The 21,309-nt window shown below is 40.6% G+C and overlaps 1 protein-coding gene across 3 annotated transcripts in view; it reads left to right on the top strand.

Moving 5' to 3' along the window:
* Window positions 1-21,309, top strand: part of LOC148025279 (tubulin-tyrosine ligase) — a 185,185-nt gene that overhangs the window by 107,074 nt on the left and 56,802 nt on the right. For all 3 annotated transcript variants that reach the window (XR_015693037.1, XM_087692282.1, XM_087692281.1), the window contains one exon: window positions 3,192-3,357. Coding sequence is in view for 2 of the 3 variants with exons in the window: in XM_087692282.1 (XP_087548408.1) it covers window positions 3,192-3,357 (166 nt within the window). In the remaining variant the exon portion in view is untranslated. The remainder of the gene's footprint in view (window positions 1-3,191; window positions 3,358-21,309) is intronic.

The raw sequence follows: 21,309 nt of genomic DNA, 5'->3' as shown, positions 1-21,309 counted from the left end.
ATTTTGTGGACAACTTTGTTGGGAAGAAAGTGGTGTTTCTCTCAATTTCATTGTGGAAATCCCTCTTTTTGTGAGCGGAACAATGTAGAATAGTTATGTCAATAAATGCTTTGCAAATTTGGGCTTAAAATATGGCTATCATTTCTAGGGTTTAGCAAAGTGAAGTCTTAGGGTGGACATTTGAGCACTCCAAAGTTGGTCTGAGTCCAAGAATGAAGGTGACAAAGTCATTGAGCACTTGTAGATTAGTTGCATTGAGAGAAACTGCTGGATTTCCATCCATTCGCATCTAAATTCGGGCATTTCGAGTAATTTTAAGAAGTACCAAAAGGGGTGCTACTGTATGGGGCCAATAAGTGTCACCTGTGGTGCATAAGCACTATAGATCCAATCATGCATAAAATTAAGTTGCTGAACTTTACTGTTATGCTAAATTAAGCATTTTCTTAAATGTGGTTTACTGCCCTTTGGGTGCCTAAAGGCATGTTTTATGCTGGGAGATCACTATCTTTCTAAAGGAGGTAAGCTTGTGCTCATCTTGATGAGAAAATACCTGCATTTTGGCTAGCTGAGCACAACAAGGTTTTGACTTGCTGAAAATAGTGTGCAGCAAGGGCCAAACAGTAAAAATGTCATATAACAATGGTAATAGGATTCGGGAGTGAGGAACCAAAATCTCTCCTAAAAGGCACTTAACACATGGTTTCGAGTCCCTGAATGTTCAGAATGCTTTAGGACAGCGAGCAACGAATGTGATTGGTGAGTATGCTGTTGTATGCAGCTGAGTCACATGCAACCCCATTTGGGAAGAAGATGTTGTATTTAGGGCAGAGTTGGCAATTGCTGTTATGAAGTTGCAGCGGCTGATTCAGCAACCTCAATTTGCTGCATTTATGAAGTTAGATGTTGATGTTAAAGAGAAAAAGTTGCTTCGCATTCTAAACATCCCAATGAGGATTATGCTCAATCTTTTGGGTCGAAAGCATTACAATTACTGGCACCAGTAATGCCAAATGTACAGGGTAATCCGAGTTTCTTGTAAGAACCGTAGTGGGTGCAAAAAGAATTTAGATACAATCTTTCACTTTTATAGGGGCTCATTGTGTAATAATTACAAAAAGGTTCAACACCAAATTGACTATTATCACATGGAGTTCAAATTTGTCAAGTCTCGCCAGCAAAGCACAAAACATAATGTCATTCAGCATTTCATTTTTAATTGCCATATCAAATGGATTCATTCATTCAATGCTTTTGGCTCCCCATTAATACCAATGTGGAAAAAAGAAAATGTGTTACTAATGCTTTAACTTGAAGATATAATACATTAAACATCTACTTTTTCAAGGATATCCTTGTGTACTAATGAAAACAATATCCATTTTAGAGGATCATTTGAAGGGTCAGGAGATTGTTCATCCATTAGGGAATAATGTGTAGGATGTTCCTTACCAACAACAAAGAATTCCTCAACTATCTACACATGTAGGTTATTTTGGGGGTGGAGTATTGTTTTAGGCTATGGATGCCACTGCATGTGCCAATGTTGGCATGCACAAACTATGGTTGGTCTTTAGCCACCTACGCAAGGTGTTGAAGGAAATTTCATCAGGCATTGCATCCCAAAATGTACGGTGGCATGTATGGTAACATTGTCATGCAGCCAGGAATGCCAACTCGAATGCTAGCTCACTTGTGTGGCCGTGTTGGGTATATGTTAAATGCAAAAGCAGCAAGGGCATAACATCTACCGCCATTTTTTACAAGTGTATGATAATTTGACACATTGGTGAAAAGTTAAAGGCTACAAAGAAGATGTGGCAGTGGTAAAATTTGAAACTGTTAGTGATGTGCTTGATAGGTCGAAGGCGTTGTCTATACACGTTTCATAAATCACCAATCTAATAATTCATGTTTCACTAGCCTATACACAATGGACCTCAATGCATTTGCAACATTCATAATTCATCCCTTAATTACCCTGTTAAATTAAGACTCAAGAGGTTGACTAATGTCTGCAGCAGCGGTGTTAGTTGCTCTTTGTAGCCTATAGTACTAATGCGGGCATGAGAATGGAAGAGCAAAATGATGTACAGATGCTCAAGGGATTGCGTAATGCATTGTTTGGAGTTGGTATTTTTTTGTGATCTTGATTTGAGTAGTACAAGCTGCAAGGGAGTCATACACTGGTCAGTGTTGTAAAGGCATTTTGGGCCACTTTGTCTCTATCAATCAAATTTTGCGTTATGTTTCTGGATCCTTTTGATTTGTTATGTGTTATCATTGTGACTAAGCCTTGAAATTAGGAGGCTGCAAAAGGGATAAGCAGATGATGATGGAAGAAGCAGAAGGAAAAAGTGGCAATAACTGTAAGAGAAGGAAGACCAGAAGCAGAAGCAGCAGCGGTCCGTATCATTAGTAACTGATACAGGTTGGATAATATCTAGATCCATAAATCAGAGGCAAGTTTTCAAGGGACTACTTGAGTACCAGCCAAAGCTGCTCTAAGATGAAGCAAAGCAGCCGAGGAGGAGGAGGAGGAGGTGGTGTATTTAATTACTGCAGGTGCAGGAGGGAACTATAAGGCAGTACCCAACTGGATGAAATTGAAGGCTGGAAGGCAGGGATGAGCTCTGAGGAGAAGTGTGGAGATTGGGGAAAGGGAAAATGTTCCATAGTCTAATAATGCTGTTGGGAACCTGTAAAATGTAAAATAATAGGCACCACTTTTGAGCAGGTCTGACACTCCTTGCAGGCAGAGTTCACCTTTTTCCATTTTCTAAGCTCTCAGTCACTACCAGAGTTCGTGTACCTAGCCTCTCAACTGTATTGTAGACAATTGCCTCTTAACTATATTGTATGAGGTTGCATTAAGAATTTGGAGGTTTCTTTTGTTATGCTGTCCTATAAACCAGTTCTTACACATGTTTTCAACCATTTTGGATCTATTGGGAACATACTTGGCTTTTCTCACCACTTGTTTTTCTGATTTAAATTACTTTCATGTAAGAAACGTAAGTTGCTACAAGTGCCTTTTTTGTGACCTGCAATGAACATTGTTAATTCGCTACATTTATATCTCGATGAACTCGAAGCTCTTGAAGGAGGGTTAATACTTGCTAAGACATAGAGTTGAGAACTTGCGATGCCTCATGCCAAGCTGTTTGTAATGCTATTGTCCAAAAATGCAGGTATTTCATGACTTTGCAAACAAACTTTCATGCACCAGAATCAATTTAGACAGTGTGGAAACACCACCTACCCAGAGTATCTATTCAGATGATAAGCAACCTTTGGCTGTGTACACTGATTTGCCACAAGTTGTGGAAACTTTGACACGGCCTGAATTTAAATTCTGTAAGTATGCACATCTTTTTGATTTAAAGACATGTAAGCTGAATGGTTTCTGTAGTAATTCACAGCATGCCAGTCTAGTAGTAGTTGAGTGGGAATTAATGTGTATACAGAATATGTTCGTCTTACAATGGTTAAGATTCAGGGTTCTCAGTATATGTATTTATTTGCAGTGTGTGCCCTAGGAGGCTTGGCCCTTCCAGCTCTCACAAACTTGTCTTCTTTGGATTCTCTATGCTTGTACACTAGTCTTGCATCAAATTTTGTTTTCTATCTTTGCGATCAAAATTCAGTAATGTTTATTCATACTGTTCATGCATAAGACTACAACACGAATAATTGTTGGTTCCCACCCTTGCTCTATTTCAGTTGAACTTTTAACCCATTCTGCAAGAGTATTATGGTTGTGTGTGTGTGTGTGTGTGTATGTTATATGCATGTATGTATGTAAACATGTACATAGTGCGCGCGCGCGCGCACACACACACAGAGTAATGGCGGGGCTATACTAGCATTGTACACATTCTTTTTGTCTAAACTTCATATTTCCTTTCCTTTCTAGAATGTTGTGATTTATGTCCTTTAGACTAGTGCGTTTTGTATGCATATATGTGTGCATTGTATGTATGCATGTATGTAAATATTTACACACACACACACACACACACACACACACACACACACACGGGGCACAGGTGCATGTGCATGTGCACACAGAGTGTAAAGGTGGGGATATATTAGCATTGTACACAAATTCTTTTTCTTGACACTTCATATTTTCTTTCCTTTCCTTTCTAGAATGTTATGATTTATATCCTTTGAACTAAAAGAAAATTTGGCTTCTTGTCTATACACCCTTAGGTTTAACAAGATCAAGAGGGGAGGGAGTGTGAAGTATGGATATCAAAGCTCAGCTGAGAGTACACAATTGACAGTGGAGAGTGAGAGAGTGGAGACACAGCATGACTCCCAATGCAATTACCAAGAGTATAATGAAAGTACAAAGTACAACCCTTAAACTTTAGGGTTGTTAATGTTCGTTCACACCCGAAAGCTGTAAAATAGGGTAAGTGGTTGTACTATATAATACAAGCACATAAAATAGAAGATAATGTAACTGGGGAAAAGAGCCTCTCATAAGGAGAGTAAAAAGTGCCCCAATGCCCTACCGCGGATCACCGACACTCCTCTGTGAGCGTAGGTGTTGCCTTAAAACCAAAACATCACGAGGAAATGCGAATCAATGCACTTTTTGCAAAATGCATCCCTTACAAATATGCTCAGGAGGTCTCTCCAAGAGAGGTATGCCATCTAGCATTTGAGTACTCTGCATAAGCATCAAACTGCCATACTTGGCATGCCCCATGTGAGCATGCCATAACTCTATCTATGATATAGAAGGAGTAAGAGTAGATGCTAAGTACACTGATTGATCAATCGAATAGTCATCTAGCTCATAGAGTCAATGAGATAATGTGCTGGTTAAAACCAAAGTCAAGAAATCTTTATATGTAACCATGCATTTGTCATCATAAAATGTAACGTGCATACCACACTTTGCTAAAGAAGAAATGGACAACAAATTCTTCTTTATCCTTAGCGCGTATAATGCATCTTGTAAAGGGAGAGTAGAGCCATCTATGGCTTTCAAGACAATCTTCCCAACACCTAGCATCCTCAATAGAGCTAGATGCTCTATCAGCCCAAGAAGAGTCATAATTGCAAGTGTAAACAATAGTCATGGTCTACAATAAAAGACGTGAACTCTGTAGTAGTAGAAGGTGTATTAGAAACAAACATCCTTGACTCCTTCTCCTTGGCAATGCACTTCTTACATTGTGTGATGTAATGACCTAGCTTCTTACAACAGTAGCACTTGCCCTTATTGGCTTGCGTGCTCTCCCCCTGGGTTTCTTATTGCTCTATGAAGTACCTAAATTTTCAGAACTCTGTTGAGCGTTTTTAGATTGGTTGCCCTTGCCCTTCTGCCTGGCCATAAAAGCCTGTTTAGAAGCTCTAACATCCACCTCATTGTTTTTTCTTGTTTGCTTTTCTTTTAGGAGCAATCTAACCAATTAAAGAAAAGTAAGTGGCCGCGGAGATATTCTCATGATGAGATTTAAAGCCGTATGAAAGGTCAAATAAGAGGGCGGCAAAGAATTCAGAGTAGTAGGGATTAACTGTGGATCAGAATAATACTCATCTACATTCATTAATTGCTCACGCAAGTCCTGAATTTTGTTAAGAGGATCGTGCATGACATCAGCTTCATCCATCTTCACATTCTCAAGCTCTTTTTTCAATAAAGATATGTGTGTCATATTTTTTCTAGCAAACATTTGCTCAAGTGTAAGCCATGCTTTGCATGAAGAAGCTGTAGACCATATGTGCGGGGTTATAGACCACTGAACTGCCAATGCAATTATTGAAAATGCTTGAATATCTTGTGTGTCCCAAGCGTTTTGTGTTGTTGATCTTTGGGGAACTGGTTAAGCAGGAGTGGGCCTTTCGGGCCTTTGACCATGTCCTCGTGGAGGAGGTGTTGTAGGAGCTAAAACTCCAAGACAAACTTCCTCACCACTAACATAATCCCAAAGATTTTTTGCAATCAGCATATTCTTCATCATAAGAGACCATAGAGAATAATTATTTCTATCAAATCTATCCTCCTTGGATACATATGTGAATACATCATTCAGTCCCTGATTGGCCATGTCAAATGTCACTGTTTCAAAGAACACAAAAGCAAGAGCCAAAGTCGAACAACCTGGAAATTTGGAAATTTCCAGAAATTACAGCATGCACCATGCTGTAATTATAAAATCTGTGTCACACTTAATCAAAACTATCAATGTACATGCTGTCCAACGCACAAACAGTGCTCAGCAACTCAACCAATGCAAAAGCCCCAAAATTTTGCTCTACAAAATGCACAATTTCAGTCTATTTCAGATTGAACCTATAGTACACGTGCTAATGTCATGTGCTTAGTACCCAAAAGCCCCAAATTTTCTGGCCTGCTTTCCAAGAAATCTCTGCAATAAGTGTGTCCAAGACACGTCCAAGAGCAAAAAGGACTGTGGCAAAAGCCCTTTGCTGTGATTCAGATTTTTTTAAAATAAAAACTGAATAAATGCCTTCTTTACCTCTAATATTGGCTGCGACAGCTGTCAGGCCTGGAGGAGCTAGCGGAGGAACTGTTAGAAGTTCAGATGGCAGTGCTCAGGTGGCGGGGAGTGGACCAGGGCAGAGCTGACAGGTGGCGGCGTAGAGAGTTGGCGCTGGCATAGGGAACTGGCCCTGGCGCACGGGGCAACTGAAGGCGTTGCAGGTGGCGGGCTTGCATATAGAGCTGACCAGGAGGCGAGGGAGCTGCAGTTGGTGACTAGCTGAGCTAATGGGTGCTTGTGGCTTGAGGAGGTGACAGGCATTGCAGATGATGACAGCCCTTTGGGTAGCACACTGGCGGCGCTGGTGCAGGTGACCCTGGTGGCGGGTGCAGCAACAGCTGGTGGCATGGACGTCTGGTCCATGGGCTGCTAAAGGACGAGTTGAAGCTGGAGTTAGCCCACTGCTCTGGTACCAAATGTGAGGTATAGATATTGAAGCTCAGCTGAGGTAGTTGACAGTGGAGAGTGAAAGAGTGAAGACAGAGTACGATTCCCAATGCAATTACCAAGAGTGTAATGAATGTACAAAGTACAAGCCTTAAACCTTAGGGTTGTTAATGTGCGTTCACACCCGAAAGGTGTAAAACATAGTAAGTGACTGAACTGTGTAACACAAGCACATAAAATAGAAGATAATGTAATTGGGGGGAAAAACCTCTCATAAGTAGAGTAAAAAGTGCCCCAGTGCCCTACCACGGATCACTGACACTCTTGTGTGAGTGTAGGTGTGAGTCAAACCCAAGAGGGAGGATGTAGTTGTGCCGATTTGGCACACATTATTACCTCAAAGTTATTAGCTACAGGCCTTGTCCAATTTCTTGCAAAAAGCTCTATAAATGGAACTCGCCTTACCTACTTTCTTGGTAATTCTAACATTGGTTAGGTGACTAGATAAAATTGTAAACACATGCATTGTATGGTCTGAATTGTAAGAAATACTTCCCAAAGATAAAATAGAATGGAAAATTCCTCCAAGGAAAAGAGGGTCTCTCCTAAAGGTATACAATGGGGATCCCCTTTTGTGGAGCATTTCGGGTTTTAGAAGATATATAACTAACCCTTAGTAGATCCCCATCTCTCTTATTTTCTTCCACTGATGTGGCCCAGCTACCTGATGATGAAGGCTGATGAAGTTTGAGCCTTGTAAAGGCCTAACATCAGCAAAGTTCATGAATTGTTTTATATTCTGCAGCTCAGGTCTGCACCATCTTCCCTTGCTCTAAGTATTGCAGCTACTCTCTGCTAGGCTTTAAGATGATGGCCAAAACTATGCAATACATCATTAAGCCTGTGCAAACTCTATTATTTTACTAGCTTTTAAGGTTTGAAGAATTAATACTTATGTGTGCCCTGCCACTATTAGGATACTATGAAAACAGGCCATGTGCTTTGTTCGTAAGTTAAATTTTGAGTAGCCCATGGCACAATCTAGCATCTCCTCATGCTGATGTGGATGTGGCACAGCCTGCAAGGAGCAAGTTGATAGCTCCCTCATTGAATCCTTGAAGGGAGTCATCTATTTAGCTAATCATGGATCATGCCTCTAGCCTTCTCCAAGCAGTACAAGTTGTACTTTAATGGTACAGAACAGCCATAATCCTCATAACATTATTATGTGGGCCCACAGAGAGGCTCTACCTACATGAATGCTCAATAATGTTTACAAACCAGCAACCCACAGCTGTCATTCTTATAATTTTTTGTGCAGATATCTATTTCATGAAGACTGTTTTTATGAGGAATTACTCCCTCCATGAAATACCATAGCTAGGCCAAATACTCTAGCACCTGCTTTCTGTCTTAAATCTTTCTAATCTACATATTCAGACTGTAAGGAAATAACCCAATATTTGTATTGTTATTTTTATAAATAGCAGCTATCTATCTTTGAGAGTAAGGAGTCAAAAGAAAGGATCAAAGTGTTTATGCTAATTCTTTTTTTCAAATAAGAAGAAACTTCTATTTTAAAAAGACTTGTCGGAGCAAAATTTCCAGGTAAAATGCAAAGTAAAAGCAGCCCTGTAAGGCATTTCCACATGAAAACATATGTAACAAGGGGAAGTCTATTATAATTTACAAAGCTTGAATGAATAACCAATCAGTAGGTCTATAATACTAAATCATATGCATCTGCAAAGGGAAGAAAGTTGTATCCTTGCCTATCTCCTATGGAGAGTATCCACAGTCTCTTCCCAAATCGTAGAGAGAGTCTCTGCTGTCCAAAAACTGAGTTCTAAGGACAAATTTGGCCAAACTTTTCTTTAAAGGACAGTTTTGCATTTAATGCTTTCTAAAATTAAACTTTGCGACTTGCTCTCATATGCAATATAAATACATTGTCCATGCTCAACTTGTTAAGAGTTTCTTGGGTGTTCCAGTAATTAAGATTTAATTTAGAGTGACTTGGAGAAAATTCATTTGCTGGTGACAAGATTCGTCAATCCAGTGACTCTCGAAGGGAGGAAATAAGACCACCTCCACAAAGATTTGTCAATCCAGTGACTCTCGAAGGGAGGAAATAAGACCACCTCCACTCTCGAAGGTATGGAGCTAGTAGGCACCCTTGTTTGACTTTCATTTGAACGTGGAATTTCTCTCCTTCTGGCGCTCCTATAATCACCTTGCTGCTGACTATCTTGTAAAGTGTGAAAATACTGCTGATTCACTCTTGTAAAAAGCTAGCAAGGCCATGCTACCCTCGAGGAAGTCCCAATCAAGCCTTCATGGTTTTTTTGAAAGTCTAAAACAAGCACTGCAATCTCTTTCCCACAATGCCAGACCTTGAAAGATGATGAAGATATGGCCGAGGTGCTCTTATCTTGGACAAAACCTATTTGAGTGTGATGAATCTGTGAGAGTGTGCAACGGAAGAGAAACATGAATGTGGAGAGGAAACAAAAGAGAGGGACAGCAAGAAGAGAAACGAATGAAGTGATAATCTGCACTGAATCTGAATGCTGAATACAATGGCAGATTGATCAGTCTTTGCATGCAGTCCAAAGTGTTAGTGAGGGCACCGGATCAGGTTGATGATGATGATAACACCAATAATGCAGGAGCTGGTGTTAGAGTGCGTCTAACCTCCAAAAAATGAGATGAATGATCTGCCCCAACTTGGCTGCTATAAATAGTAGAAAACCACCAAATCAGGCCAACCTGAATATAGGGAGAAAAATGATGCCATCTTTTTACAGAGTGGCTTCCATCATGCTGATCATGACCCCAACTGTATTACAAGGTTGTGGTTGATAGGTGTGCTTTGATCATCCTATATGTGGATGACATGATTATTATAGGAAGTGACTCCAGAAGGTGGATTGGACTTGAGATTTTGCAATAGGAGTTTGACATGACAGACCTTGGGATCCTACACTTCTTCATTGGTCTTGAGATTTATCAGTTGACACATGGCATTTTTATGTCCCAGCACAAGTATAACTTCAAGCTACTTTCAAAGTTTGATATGGTTGGGTATAAGTCCATTTTATGCCCTATGTACCCCAAGCTGGTGGCTACCCGAGATCCCCTTCCTAATGCTACATGGTACATGTATCTTGTTAATAGAGCAGGAGGTGCAGCTTGTTGCATTGCTTGTAGGTGGCGCAAGACGATGGCGGGCCTGGTGCAGGCAGAAATGCAGGCACAAGCCGAAGATAGGGGCTGACCAGGCGCTGCTCTGGAGGTAAGTGGTGGTGCTGTTGACGGACAAACTTGCAGGTTAGCGCTATGTGCACATGACCACGATGGCGACTACTGACGAAGCTGGAGTTGACCAAGAGCTCAGCAAATCTAGATGTTGTTGATACAGGACTGAGAGATGCGAGAGATTGAGCTGAACTTGAGCTTTGATCCAAATGTGAGAGATGGGGAACATCGAAGCTCAGTTGAGAGTACACAATTGATAGTGAAGAGAGTGTGAGAGTGAAGACATAACTCCCAATACAATAATCAAAAGAGTAATGTGCAAATACAAAGTACCACTCTTAAACCTTAGGGTTGTTATTGTGCGTTTACACCCGAAAGGTGTAAAATACGATAAGTGCGCGAATTGTGTAAGATAAGCACATAAAATAAAGAAGAATAAAACTGGGGAAAAGAACCTCTCATAAGGAGAGTAAAAAGTGCCCCAGTGTCCTATCAAGGATCACCAACACTCCTCTGTGAGCATAGGCATGAATCAAACCCAACACACCCATCATTGTGGCTTAATTATTTATTCTTTTAGTGACTATTGAATAAGGGAAGGCCAGTCACACATTGTGACTATTGGAGTTCCCACATCTTGTGTCTCTCTCTTGCTCTCTTGCTTCATCCTCCATAGCTCACATCTCTCTTGCTTCCACTTAGGCTTCACCCTTCATTTCATCCACTAGACAACCTGGTCGATCAATATCTTGCTCGCCAACCACATCATTTTCTCACCACATTTAGATTAGTGAGATTGGTGGTTCTTTAATATTTATAGCAGCTAGTTTACGGTAGATCATTCATCTCATATTCTACACATTGTGCACACTTTGATATCAGCCTCCTTCTCTATCTCTAGTGTTGCCATCAGCTTGGTCTAGTACCCTCATTGATGCTTTGGGCTGTGTGCTTGCACACAAGGCAGGCTTGAACTATTTCGAGACATTTTCACCTATAGCCCATATATCTACTATTCGGGTTGTTTTGGCTCTTGCAGTCATCATTTTTGGCCAGTTTACCAGATGGATATGAAGTTTGTCTTGTTGAACAACATCTTAGAGAAAGAGACTTATGTTGATAACAAACATCTAGGTTGCCGAGCCACTGCGAAAGCTAGAAAACTGTCCAATGTACAATGTAAACACAGTTGACACTCATTGAAAAAGAAATGCATACAAACTAATTGGGCAAAACCAATAAGAGCTCCAACGTCTCCATTAGATTTTGATGGAGCTCACAATTAGGAGATGATAGACTCGCAAAATAAGAAGGTAATACCCCTTGTTAGATCTTGGGAGTATTTGATGACCTAATCACCTCATTGGATGAAGCATAAGAGTTTTTTGGGAAAGGCTTGGTGAAGATATTTGCTACATTGTCCTCCTTGGAATAGTAGGCTATTGCTAATGTGGAATCCATGATCCATGCTTGTACAAAATGGTAATGAACCTCTATGTGCTTTGTGTAAGCATGAAGCACTGCTCTTTGCCAGAGGTAAGACATTTAGGTTGTGAAGGCATAGTTGTGTGGGTCTTGTCTGTGGAAAGCCAATCTCTGTGTCAACAATCGACAAAGGGAGACTATGAAACTAGCCTTCCTTCTGTGGATGAGTGGTAAATCCCTGATTATAACTTAATTACAGCAGCAAACAATAAATGCAAATCTGAAAATACAAATTTACGTACTGATCTTGGACAATGCACACTCGATTGGGCCCAAAATTGGCATCCCTTTCGGTATTTCTTTAGCTTTATTGAAGAAGAAGTTGATTTACAATGGGATTCTCCCGATCCTCTTCGCAATCCAAACTCCCCTTGCTGTCCAAAGTGACCAACAAGTCTTCAATCTGTTTTGCTCCTTGATTCGGGCACTAAATTGGCCTTCACCCACTTCATAAACGATGGAAATGCCCAAATTTCAATGGTTGGCTAGTCCTCCACCTGAATTTAGCTGAAATTCACCTTTAGCCCTGAAAAATCCAAGTCTTGGAGCTGCAAATTTTTGGCACGCTTCTTGAGGCTATTGCTAAACCCTAAATTTTGCTGTAAATTAGGGTTCACAACAGAGAAATTTGCAATTTCTTAGCCTCCAAGGGTCCAAATGCTGAGATCTTCATAGCAAGGCTGTAAAATGGTTGGAGATAAGAAAGAAAGCTGTAGAGAGAAAATTCAGAGTTTTGTTGCGAAGTATGATTGAAAATTAGTCAAATGCAGCTGTTGCTCTGCCACAACAGCATTAAAAACTATCGCCTACAACTGAGACATCCAAATCAGCTGTCACCTTGTACCTCGATGCAATTGCCTAGCTGTGGAGGATTTGAATTTGCAATTGCCTTCTCAAAACTCACTCGTGGCTGGCTGCAATGACTGAAAGTAGGCTGGCCATGGCTGCTCATAGCTCTCCCATATTTGCTACAGCAAGAATCATCCCATTTTTCCTCTTCTTCAGCCTTTTACCACCCTGTACGGGCAAGTTTGCCAAGTGGCAGCCTTCCAAATGGTTTTTCCAACATTATCTATCATTAAATATTAATTTTCAGTCTTCAATTATTACTGAAAATTAATCTAATAATTATTTTGGTGCTAAGAAAAATAATCTAACTGACCAATAATTAAATTGGCTAGGCATCTTCCACTCTCGAGTCTCTCTGTGCCATCTTTGACCATTAGATTGGAGTTAGGTACCATTAAACGCCACTCTAGTGACACCACAACTAACACTTATGGCCGAATGAATGACCTAGGCCAACAATTGACACCAGATACCACCAAGTACCTGTGCAACATAACTTATAGCAACTTTTGCCTTGGACATCCCGTAATTTTCTCGGGTCTCGGGTTCATAAATTTACTCTAGCCCCAGTTGCACCTTACATGTGCAACATTTACTTAATCATGTGATTAAAAATTAATCCACATGTTAAGTGAGGTTTAAAAAATACATGTCCTCATGGCAGCTCTCCCCCTTGAAATCCTTGCAATCTTCCTCGATTGCACTGCCAAATGCATCAAAAGTAGAGTACTACAGTGGAATTTTCATAGGTTATCATAGTCAACACAACATTGCGCACTACTGTTCAACCATTCCATATGCCCAACATATGCTGAAAATTACCAGCTAACATAACATAACATAAGACTCACAAAGAATCTCAAAAACATTGTTAGATTATCATGTGGCATGTCCATTTCTCATGAGCTCAACTCATCTGGCAAAACCAAACCATAGTATATCGAAAACCAAGCATAAACCATGGCTGAAACATCAATGGCATCATAAGACACGTTGCTATCCACAAAACTAGTTGAATACCACTGAATATTAATGATCATATGCTGAAAACTAACATTCGATAATCAGCCCCTAATGATCATTAACTGATTAGGTTAATGTCAATCTCTAGTAGATCGTCTCAAAACAGACTTTGGGGCTTGTACATCCTGTCCAACCTCATCATCATGGGCCACTAGAACATCAATTGCTCAAGTTTCTTATGCATCTTCTCCTCATAGAAAACAACATCATGGTTGTGGATAACCTTTTGAGTCTATGGATCATAAGCGATAGCCCATCTTACTTTCATCCCCATAACCAAGAAAGATGCATTTCACTAACTCAGGATCTAGCTTGTTACGTTTGTCCTTGGCTACATGGTAAAAACCCTCACATCCAATTTCTAAGATGCATAGATACGAGAGGCTTTCGAGACCATATCTCCTTTGCATCTAACAACCAATAGCAATGCAAAGGGATTAGTTTATCAAATGTACATCACTAGTAATTGCGTTAGTCCAGAAATGTTGTCGCAAGCTTACCTAACTAAGCATTCTACAAACTTACTCTTGAATGGTCTCATTCATGTGCTCCACAACACCATTCTAGGGTGGGGTGTATGGGGTGGTCAACTGATGCTTAACACCTTTGTTATCACAAAACCACTCAAATGCTTTAGAAATATATTCACCTCTATTTTTAGACCTTAGTCATTTCAGCCTATACCTAGATTGATTCTCAACAAGAGCAAGCCAACGTTGAAAGGTAGATAAGAAATCCGATTTTTCCTTAATAGGATATACCCAGAACTTATGTGAATAATCATTAATGAACGTAACAAAGTACTTCGTGCCACCCAATGATTGACAAGGTATGGGACCACGTGCATCAAAATGCATAAGATCCAAAGACTTGCCCATGTGCGTAATGCTAGACTTCTTATGAGAACCGTGTGTTTGCTTGCCATAAAGACAATGGTCACAAGAATCAAAACATTTGTAATCAAGAGACGGAAGATACTATAAACGAGTAATCATTTTCATTCCCTTTAAGGACATGTATCCGAGGCGACGATGACATAAAGATACATGTGGTATGTAAGCCACCACAGCCAAAATATGGTCAAGGAATCCGGATACAAATAAAAAATAGAGACTGCTAACCTTGGCACCTCGAGCAAAAACAAGATTTCCACTAATAATCTTCCATGCCGAATCACCAAAAGGTACATAATAGCTTGCATTATCCAACTATCTAGAAGATGGCAAGCTTTTGGTCAAAGTGGATACATGACCTACATTATGGAAAGTAAAAGAGCTACATGAAGAAAATTAGAGCTGTACATCCCCAATGCTAAGTCATTTCCTAGTCTCATAGAACCTCTCATGTTGCGATAGAACTAAAACCAATCCCTATGTGAGATAACATGAAAGGAAGTACCGGAGTCAAGCAGCTAATAGTAAGAATATGTAGACAAAGCATCGGTCAACTGAGTAGCATCAAGAGAGGAAGCTACTAAGATGTACTCATCATTTGACTCACACTGCTTTAATGTTTACAATGGGCTTAGTAGGGATAATGTTGCAATCATCAGACTTTTCTTGTACTTTGTTCTTGCCTTTCTCTTTGTTCTTATCATTGTGCATTCTATAGCACTACAGCTGAATATGACCTTGCTTCCTACTATTATGACATGTCAGAGAGGACTTACGACCATGTGACTTACTACAAGACTGTCCATGAGACTAAGATCTCTACGAGTCTCTACCGTGGTGGTCATTATCGCTCTTACCATTATGTTTGCCCCTAACAGTCAATGCATAAGAAGTATGAGTTGCATCTACATTCTTTTTGTTTATGTCCTTTGTGAGTAAAGCACCCTCAACATCTTGGAGTTTCAAGTTGTCCTTAAGCATATTAGCACGCATGGCTTTACAAAAAGTATCCCATGATTGAAAAAGTGTCATAAGCAAGAACAAGGGAGGTAGATTATCTTTGAACTCAATACCTTGCGAAGTCAACTGGCTGAAAATCAAATGAAACCGATGCAAAAGCCCCTTTCTTCATACGAAGGTCCATAAGTATTTTCAACCAATACATTTGTGATGCATGACTTTGCTTGTCACAAAGATTGCATATCTTTTCGCATAACTACCAAGCATTATCCTTAGGTGCAATAAAATTGAAATAAACCTATTTAGATAATGGCGCTCTTGGTTTTCAAGGGCCTAACCTGCTTCTTTTGGACTAGTACGTACCATACCTGTGTTTGCCAATAAGTCAAATTTGTGCCATCAAGCTTTTCAATATTGAAAATAACATTATCATTCAAAGAACCGGTCATAATGACTGTGTACCAATACGAAATCCAAGAGAACGGGCTGCTGTAAATGACTGCAAATCAGCCCCAAAACTCAGCCAAAACAAGAGCAAAACAGGAGGAAATACCAACGTACAGAGCTGTCCGCCAACTATAAGCAATAGATTGTGAAAGTACAATGTCTGCTCTCCAATACAATATTGAAAATTGTAATGAAGCACTATTGTAATAAAAGCAATAGTATGACCAAGACCACTATGGGCAAATAATCAGGAATTACCAAGCTTCCACTTCTAGGAATATCAAGGTAACAATCGGGATATGTAAACACAACTAGAAGTCAAGAGGCATACAACCGGTACTAAAGTCTGTCATAAACTCAAGGGAGTCAGTAACCAATACATCCCATAGGCATAGACATCGTGTATGTAAGAGATCTCACGATCAAGTGCAGAGACCTGTCGAATACTCAACTGAAAATCCAAAGCTCTAATGCAATATATCCAAGTAAAAGCGCATCCACTGAAGCATATTTGGAGTGTAAAAGAGCAATGCGATGCTAAATACATCTAGTACATAACATCTAGGTGGCCATAGACTTCATCCAATACATCCGGGAGCATAAAACCCAAGTCTTCAAACCTGCAATGTCAATCACTAAAGCAATTGAAGCATATAGCCAAAACTCCAAGACATCAAGTGTAGCTCAAAATTGAGTGCCAAAGCATTCCATAATCATGTTTAGCTCCAAGTATCAATTCTAAGCATCAATACCTTCAAGTGGCATATCCATAGAGCATGTAGACTTCAAATGCATAAAGCTCACTATTAATAGCCTGCTATCCAAACTGTTATTACAGCAATGAACCCCTTCAAAAGTGAGCCAACTGAGCTTTATCCAAGCCAAAGAACATCTCAAAGCATTGCCATACCATCCAGGCACCAAAATAGCATCATTGAAGCATTAAACATGCATTATGAAGCTTACTATTTGCTATCTAGAGGGTGTGCAGTAGACGTGTCCTGAGAAAACACTGGATGGCTGAAGGTATTCAGCTCCAATGCACATCCAAATGGGAATGCTCAATGTTGGGGAGGTTATCTAAGTGAAGAAGCACTTTATGGGGTTCTACCTCTGCTGTTGGTCACCCAAGCACAATGGAACACTCCTCAAAGTTCAAAGGATTCCCAGAAGGGCTTGAACAAGTCCAAAGCAAGCTAGGAGAAGAAAGAGCTCAATGCATACCTTGAAGGGCTTAAGCAATGGCTGCCATGAAAGTTTGAGCTGAAGCTTTGCCATGGGCTGAAGTGAATGATGAAGAAGCTCCTCAACATACAAGTTGAATGGTGAAGTCTGAGTAGAAGGACGAGCAAGCAAAAGCAAGACAAATGTGAGCTATCGAGGATGGAGCAAGAGAGCAAGAGAGAGAGAGAGAGACGAGATGTAGGAATTCCAATAGTCACAATGTGTGACCAACCTTCCCTTATTCAATAGTGATTGAAAGAATAAAGAATAAAGTAACAATGATGGACACCTACCACCTGCAGTATACAGGTTTGTGGTCACACTGTGTGTAGTAAATATAGGGCAGCATAGGTATAGCCACCTTTATCTCCAACACGAAAATGCTGATGCAAGTATGAAAGCAAGCCAACTTGACCTGATCACAAATATGGAGGCTGCCGGCCACTATGAAAGCTTGAAAACTGTCCATTGTAGAGTGTGAACACAGTCGACACTCATTGAAAGAGAAATGCAAACAAAATCAATGAGAAAAATCAATCAAAACCCAAATGTCTTTGTTAACTCTGATGGAGCTCACAACCAAGAGATGACAGTCTGACAAAATGGTAGGCTAATACCCCCTCTCAAATTGTGGGAGTGTCTAAAGACCTAATGAACAAAGAGGAGGCACAGTCTACTAATCATATTTTCTGAAGCATCCTCAACGAAACCTAACTCAATGTCATGAGCGATATTTGTTAAGAGAAGGTGGAGTTTGCTAGTAATCATCTTTTTGAGGGCCTTATGGACCATTGACAAAAGAGTGATGGATCTTCACTAGGTGATCCCCCTCCTTTAGGGAGAAGATAAGCTACACTAGTAGATAGGCTACTTGCTTTCAACTGGAGTTGAAGATCTCATGAAAAGCCATTAGTAGGGGGTGTTTCATCTCCTCCTTGAAGGCGCAAAAGAAGGTCCTAGACAACCTATCCTCTCTTGGGGACTTTTGCCTCTCTTATGTCTAAAATGTGCAAGAATTTCTTAGCCCGTGAAGTGTATGAGGGATCATCCCATCTTATGAGTAATTAGTGATAGGATGCATTTCCAAATGTACTCCTTGTTATGAAGCACTCACGATGAAACTTGGTCCTACTGAGACAATGGTTTATAGAAATCACTAGGAAACTCCATGTTTCCTCCAACTCCCACTCTGTTGAAGTGAAGAGTGTTCATGTTCTAAGATGCAAGGTGTATATTGATAGAGATGTCTAGGGTTCGCCAAATAGATTCTTGTTGGTGTGGTTGAAGATGAGAAAGAGGTGAATGATGTGCCCAAAAGGATGCTAATGGCTGGTTTAGATGGTGGCATCCACTCCCCAATACTAGTTAGTTGTAGGGGTGCAATGTTCGCCTCTGGGATCATAGAGTGTAGTGACATCAAAAGTTGTTCTTGCTTCCATCACCATGTAGGATTAGGTTTATATGATAAGGAAAATCTACTTTAGTCCACCAATTGATGTCAACCAAGCACCTGGCACATTACTTCAATTGTGACTCGTACTCGACATTGGCTAGCTAGTGCAATAGGTGCTCCATCACCTTGTGTTGCATGACTTTCACTACCTTCTTAGACCAATCACTAATGCACATGCATCAGAGGAATAAATAGGAGCCTAGGGTGCACCTTGCCACAAAGATTCCTAGAATAGAAACAAACCCTCACCATTCTAGCCTTGGAACTCCATGGAGTCCATTGTATGTGACCAATTAGTTACATTGTTATATTTATCACTATATGGTCTGGAGAGGAGAGAACTCCTTGTAGCTTGCAACTTCCATATGCTACTAAGGATACAATGGAAAAACTTTTTTTGAAGTAAATAGGTGCCTTGTCTCCGTACGTATTAGGAATCGATCCGTATGGTACCGCACCATATGTATTCATATGGAAAAACAAAGCTTTTTTGGCCATTACCACTATCCCGTTTTGGTTTGTCACCAATTGCCTTGAATCACCAATTCCGTTGGCATGAGTTCACATCAGACGCTATTGACATGCTCTAGCACAAGGTTTTCCATTTAACTTCTTTGTACTAGGCTAATTAAGAGAATGTAAAGATGCCTTGAGATAATTATTCCTTACCGATGAGTTCACCTTATTCGCACTAGCAAACATACCTATAAGCTCTCTACACAATGGCATGCCATCAGAGTACTGAAAGAGCTGAGGGGTATTTTGGCGTTGTATGAGAAAGTTGTGGGTAGAGTCAGGACACCTAAGGACCTTTCAACACCTATTCACTCAATCATTGGGGTGAAGTAGGGATGCCCCTATCTCCAACATTATTTGGCTTTTACATTGATGGGAGTGTTGATTATATCTCACAAGGAGGAGATAGAGGAGCTCCACTAGCTGGCACCTGGATACCTTCCCTACCGTATGCAGATGACATTGCATTGATAGCTGACTCTCCAGAGGGACTACAGAGACACTTGGATGCATTATACTCCTATGCATTGGACAGTGGGCTTTCCATGAACCTTGGTAAAAACTAAGGTGATGGTATTTAATACTACATCACAATGGGTTAGGAGATCAGCACCCAAACTCTCATATGGATAGGAAAGTATGTGGATTTTTATACATACATGGGAGTCTTATTCACAAGGTCCACCTTTTCTTTGCGATTGGCAGCGAACACTAGATTGACTCGTGGATACACATTACTAGGTGGTTTGGAGAAGATGTGCTCATAGGTACAATTCTAGGAACGTTGCACCAAGTTGTGGCTCTGTGATACACTGGTCACACCCACCCTACTCCATGGAGTATAGATATGGGGACCCAATCTTGACCATCGCAGTAGCTCAGGGCGCACTTATAATGGATGGAGGTTGATGGAGAGACCACTAGTGTCCATGACATCTAGGATGATCAGATGTAAGGCCTCAAATCCACATGAAAACATCATAGTTGAGCCAGTAGCTACACCAATTGTGGTGGAGGCCCTAGACGTTTGATCGCATACATACATAGCCTATGGGGCCTACCTAGACACAGATATGCACGTTTGGCTCTAGTCCTCCTGGCAGCTTGTCAAAGAGTGGGATACTTCATGTTGGTATGCACAGATGTTGGCCTAGTTTAAGTTACATGGCTTTAGCATAGACAGGTGACTCCCCTTCTAGTACCCGTTGATGTATCATCTCTTGATGTGAGAAGGTCAAAGATTCACAGGATCATGAGGATGTATCTTATCTAGTTGGAGATCAAGTAGACATGGTTGATGTCAATGCAAGAGTTGGGGACAAAGATGACTTTTTTCATACTACAGATGATAGATTTATTGTTTGCCCAAGATACATGGACACCCACTTTTCACATGGGGTGAGATGTACTCTTGTGCAACTACGTACCTCCTCACATCAGTTAGAGATTGAGACTGGCAAATACAGATCCATTGCACTAGAGTGCATATGCCAAATATGCCAATTAGAGCCAGAGACAAAGGGGCATTATGTTTGCCATTGTCCAGCTTATTATGAGGTCCATAGTTGTTTCCACTGTTTGTTTAGAGATGCTGATCAGTGCACATAGTGTGAAAAAGTAGCCAATGAAGAGCCACTATATGAGTTTCAACATCCAGAATAGCCCCACCACCCATGCTTTTCTGAATGCAAACATAGCGGAAAGAAATCCAAGAGATATCTATGTGCAAGAGTCCTTTTTCTATAACATCAAATGGATGTGCAGTAAGATCATCCAAGTTAGTGGCAATTGAAAACAAAATCGGCAAAAAACAAGCATGCATGCATGATAGTTTGTTCCTGTTTGAGGCAAACATGAAATGGCCAGCCTTGGGAATTCCAATAAACAAACTTAGCCTCCAATTTATGTGAAATCCATTCCAGCAACTGCTTTGGTTAAATATCAACACCCAAGGGATATCCATACTCTAGATACTTTTTGAGATTGTCACAAGATATTACCACCCCCTGCCATCCCAAGGACCGATTTGATATAGCTGATAAAGGAGAATTTGGGAGTATCAATATGGAAGCCAGAAGCAAGCTCAAAAAGATTCCAAACCTCCAATTCCTTGCGGAGATTATCCCTCTCTGCTTTCAGGATCATGAAGGTATCATCAACCAATGACTAGCTATTACATACGGGACTCTCTTCTTGTCTTGTGCTGGTGCCCCCACTCAGCTCTCTAGGGAAACGAGCACGAGATCTTCGACTCTCCACCCAGCCACACCTAGGAAGTTGCTGGCCCGAA

The sequence above is a fragment of the Lygodium microphyllum genome, chromosome 14 (genome assembly GCF_053477565.2).
Source record: "Lygodium microphyllum isolate KBCC chromosome 14, Lygodium_microphyllum_v1.1.10, whole genome shotgun sequence".
In the NCBI taxonomy this organism is placed as follows: Eukaryota; Viridiplantae; Streptophyta; class Polypodiopsida; order Schizaeales; family Lygodiaceae; genus Lygodium; species Lygodium microphyllum.
Note: the sequence above shows the minus strand (reverse complement) of the source record. Positions and strands in the feature narration are given on the sequence as shown.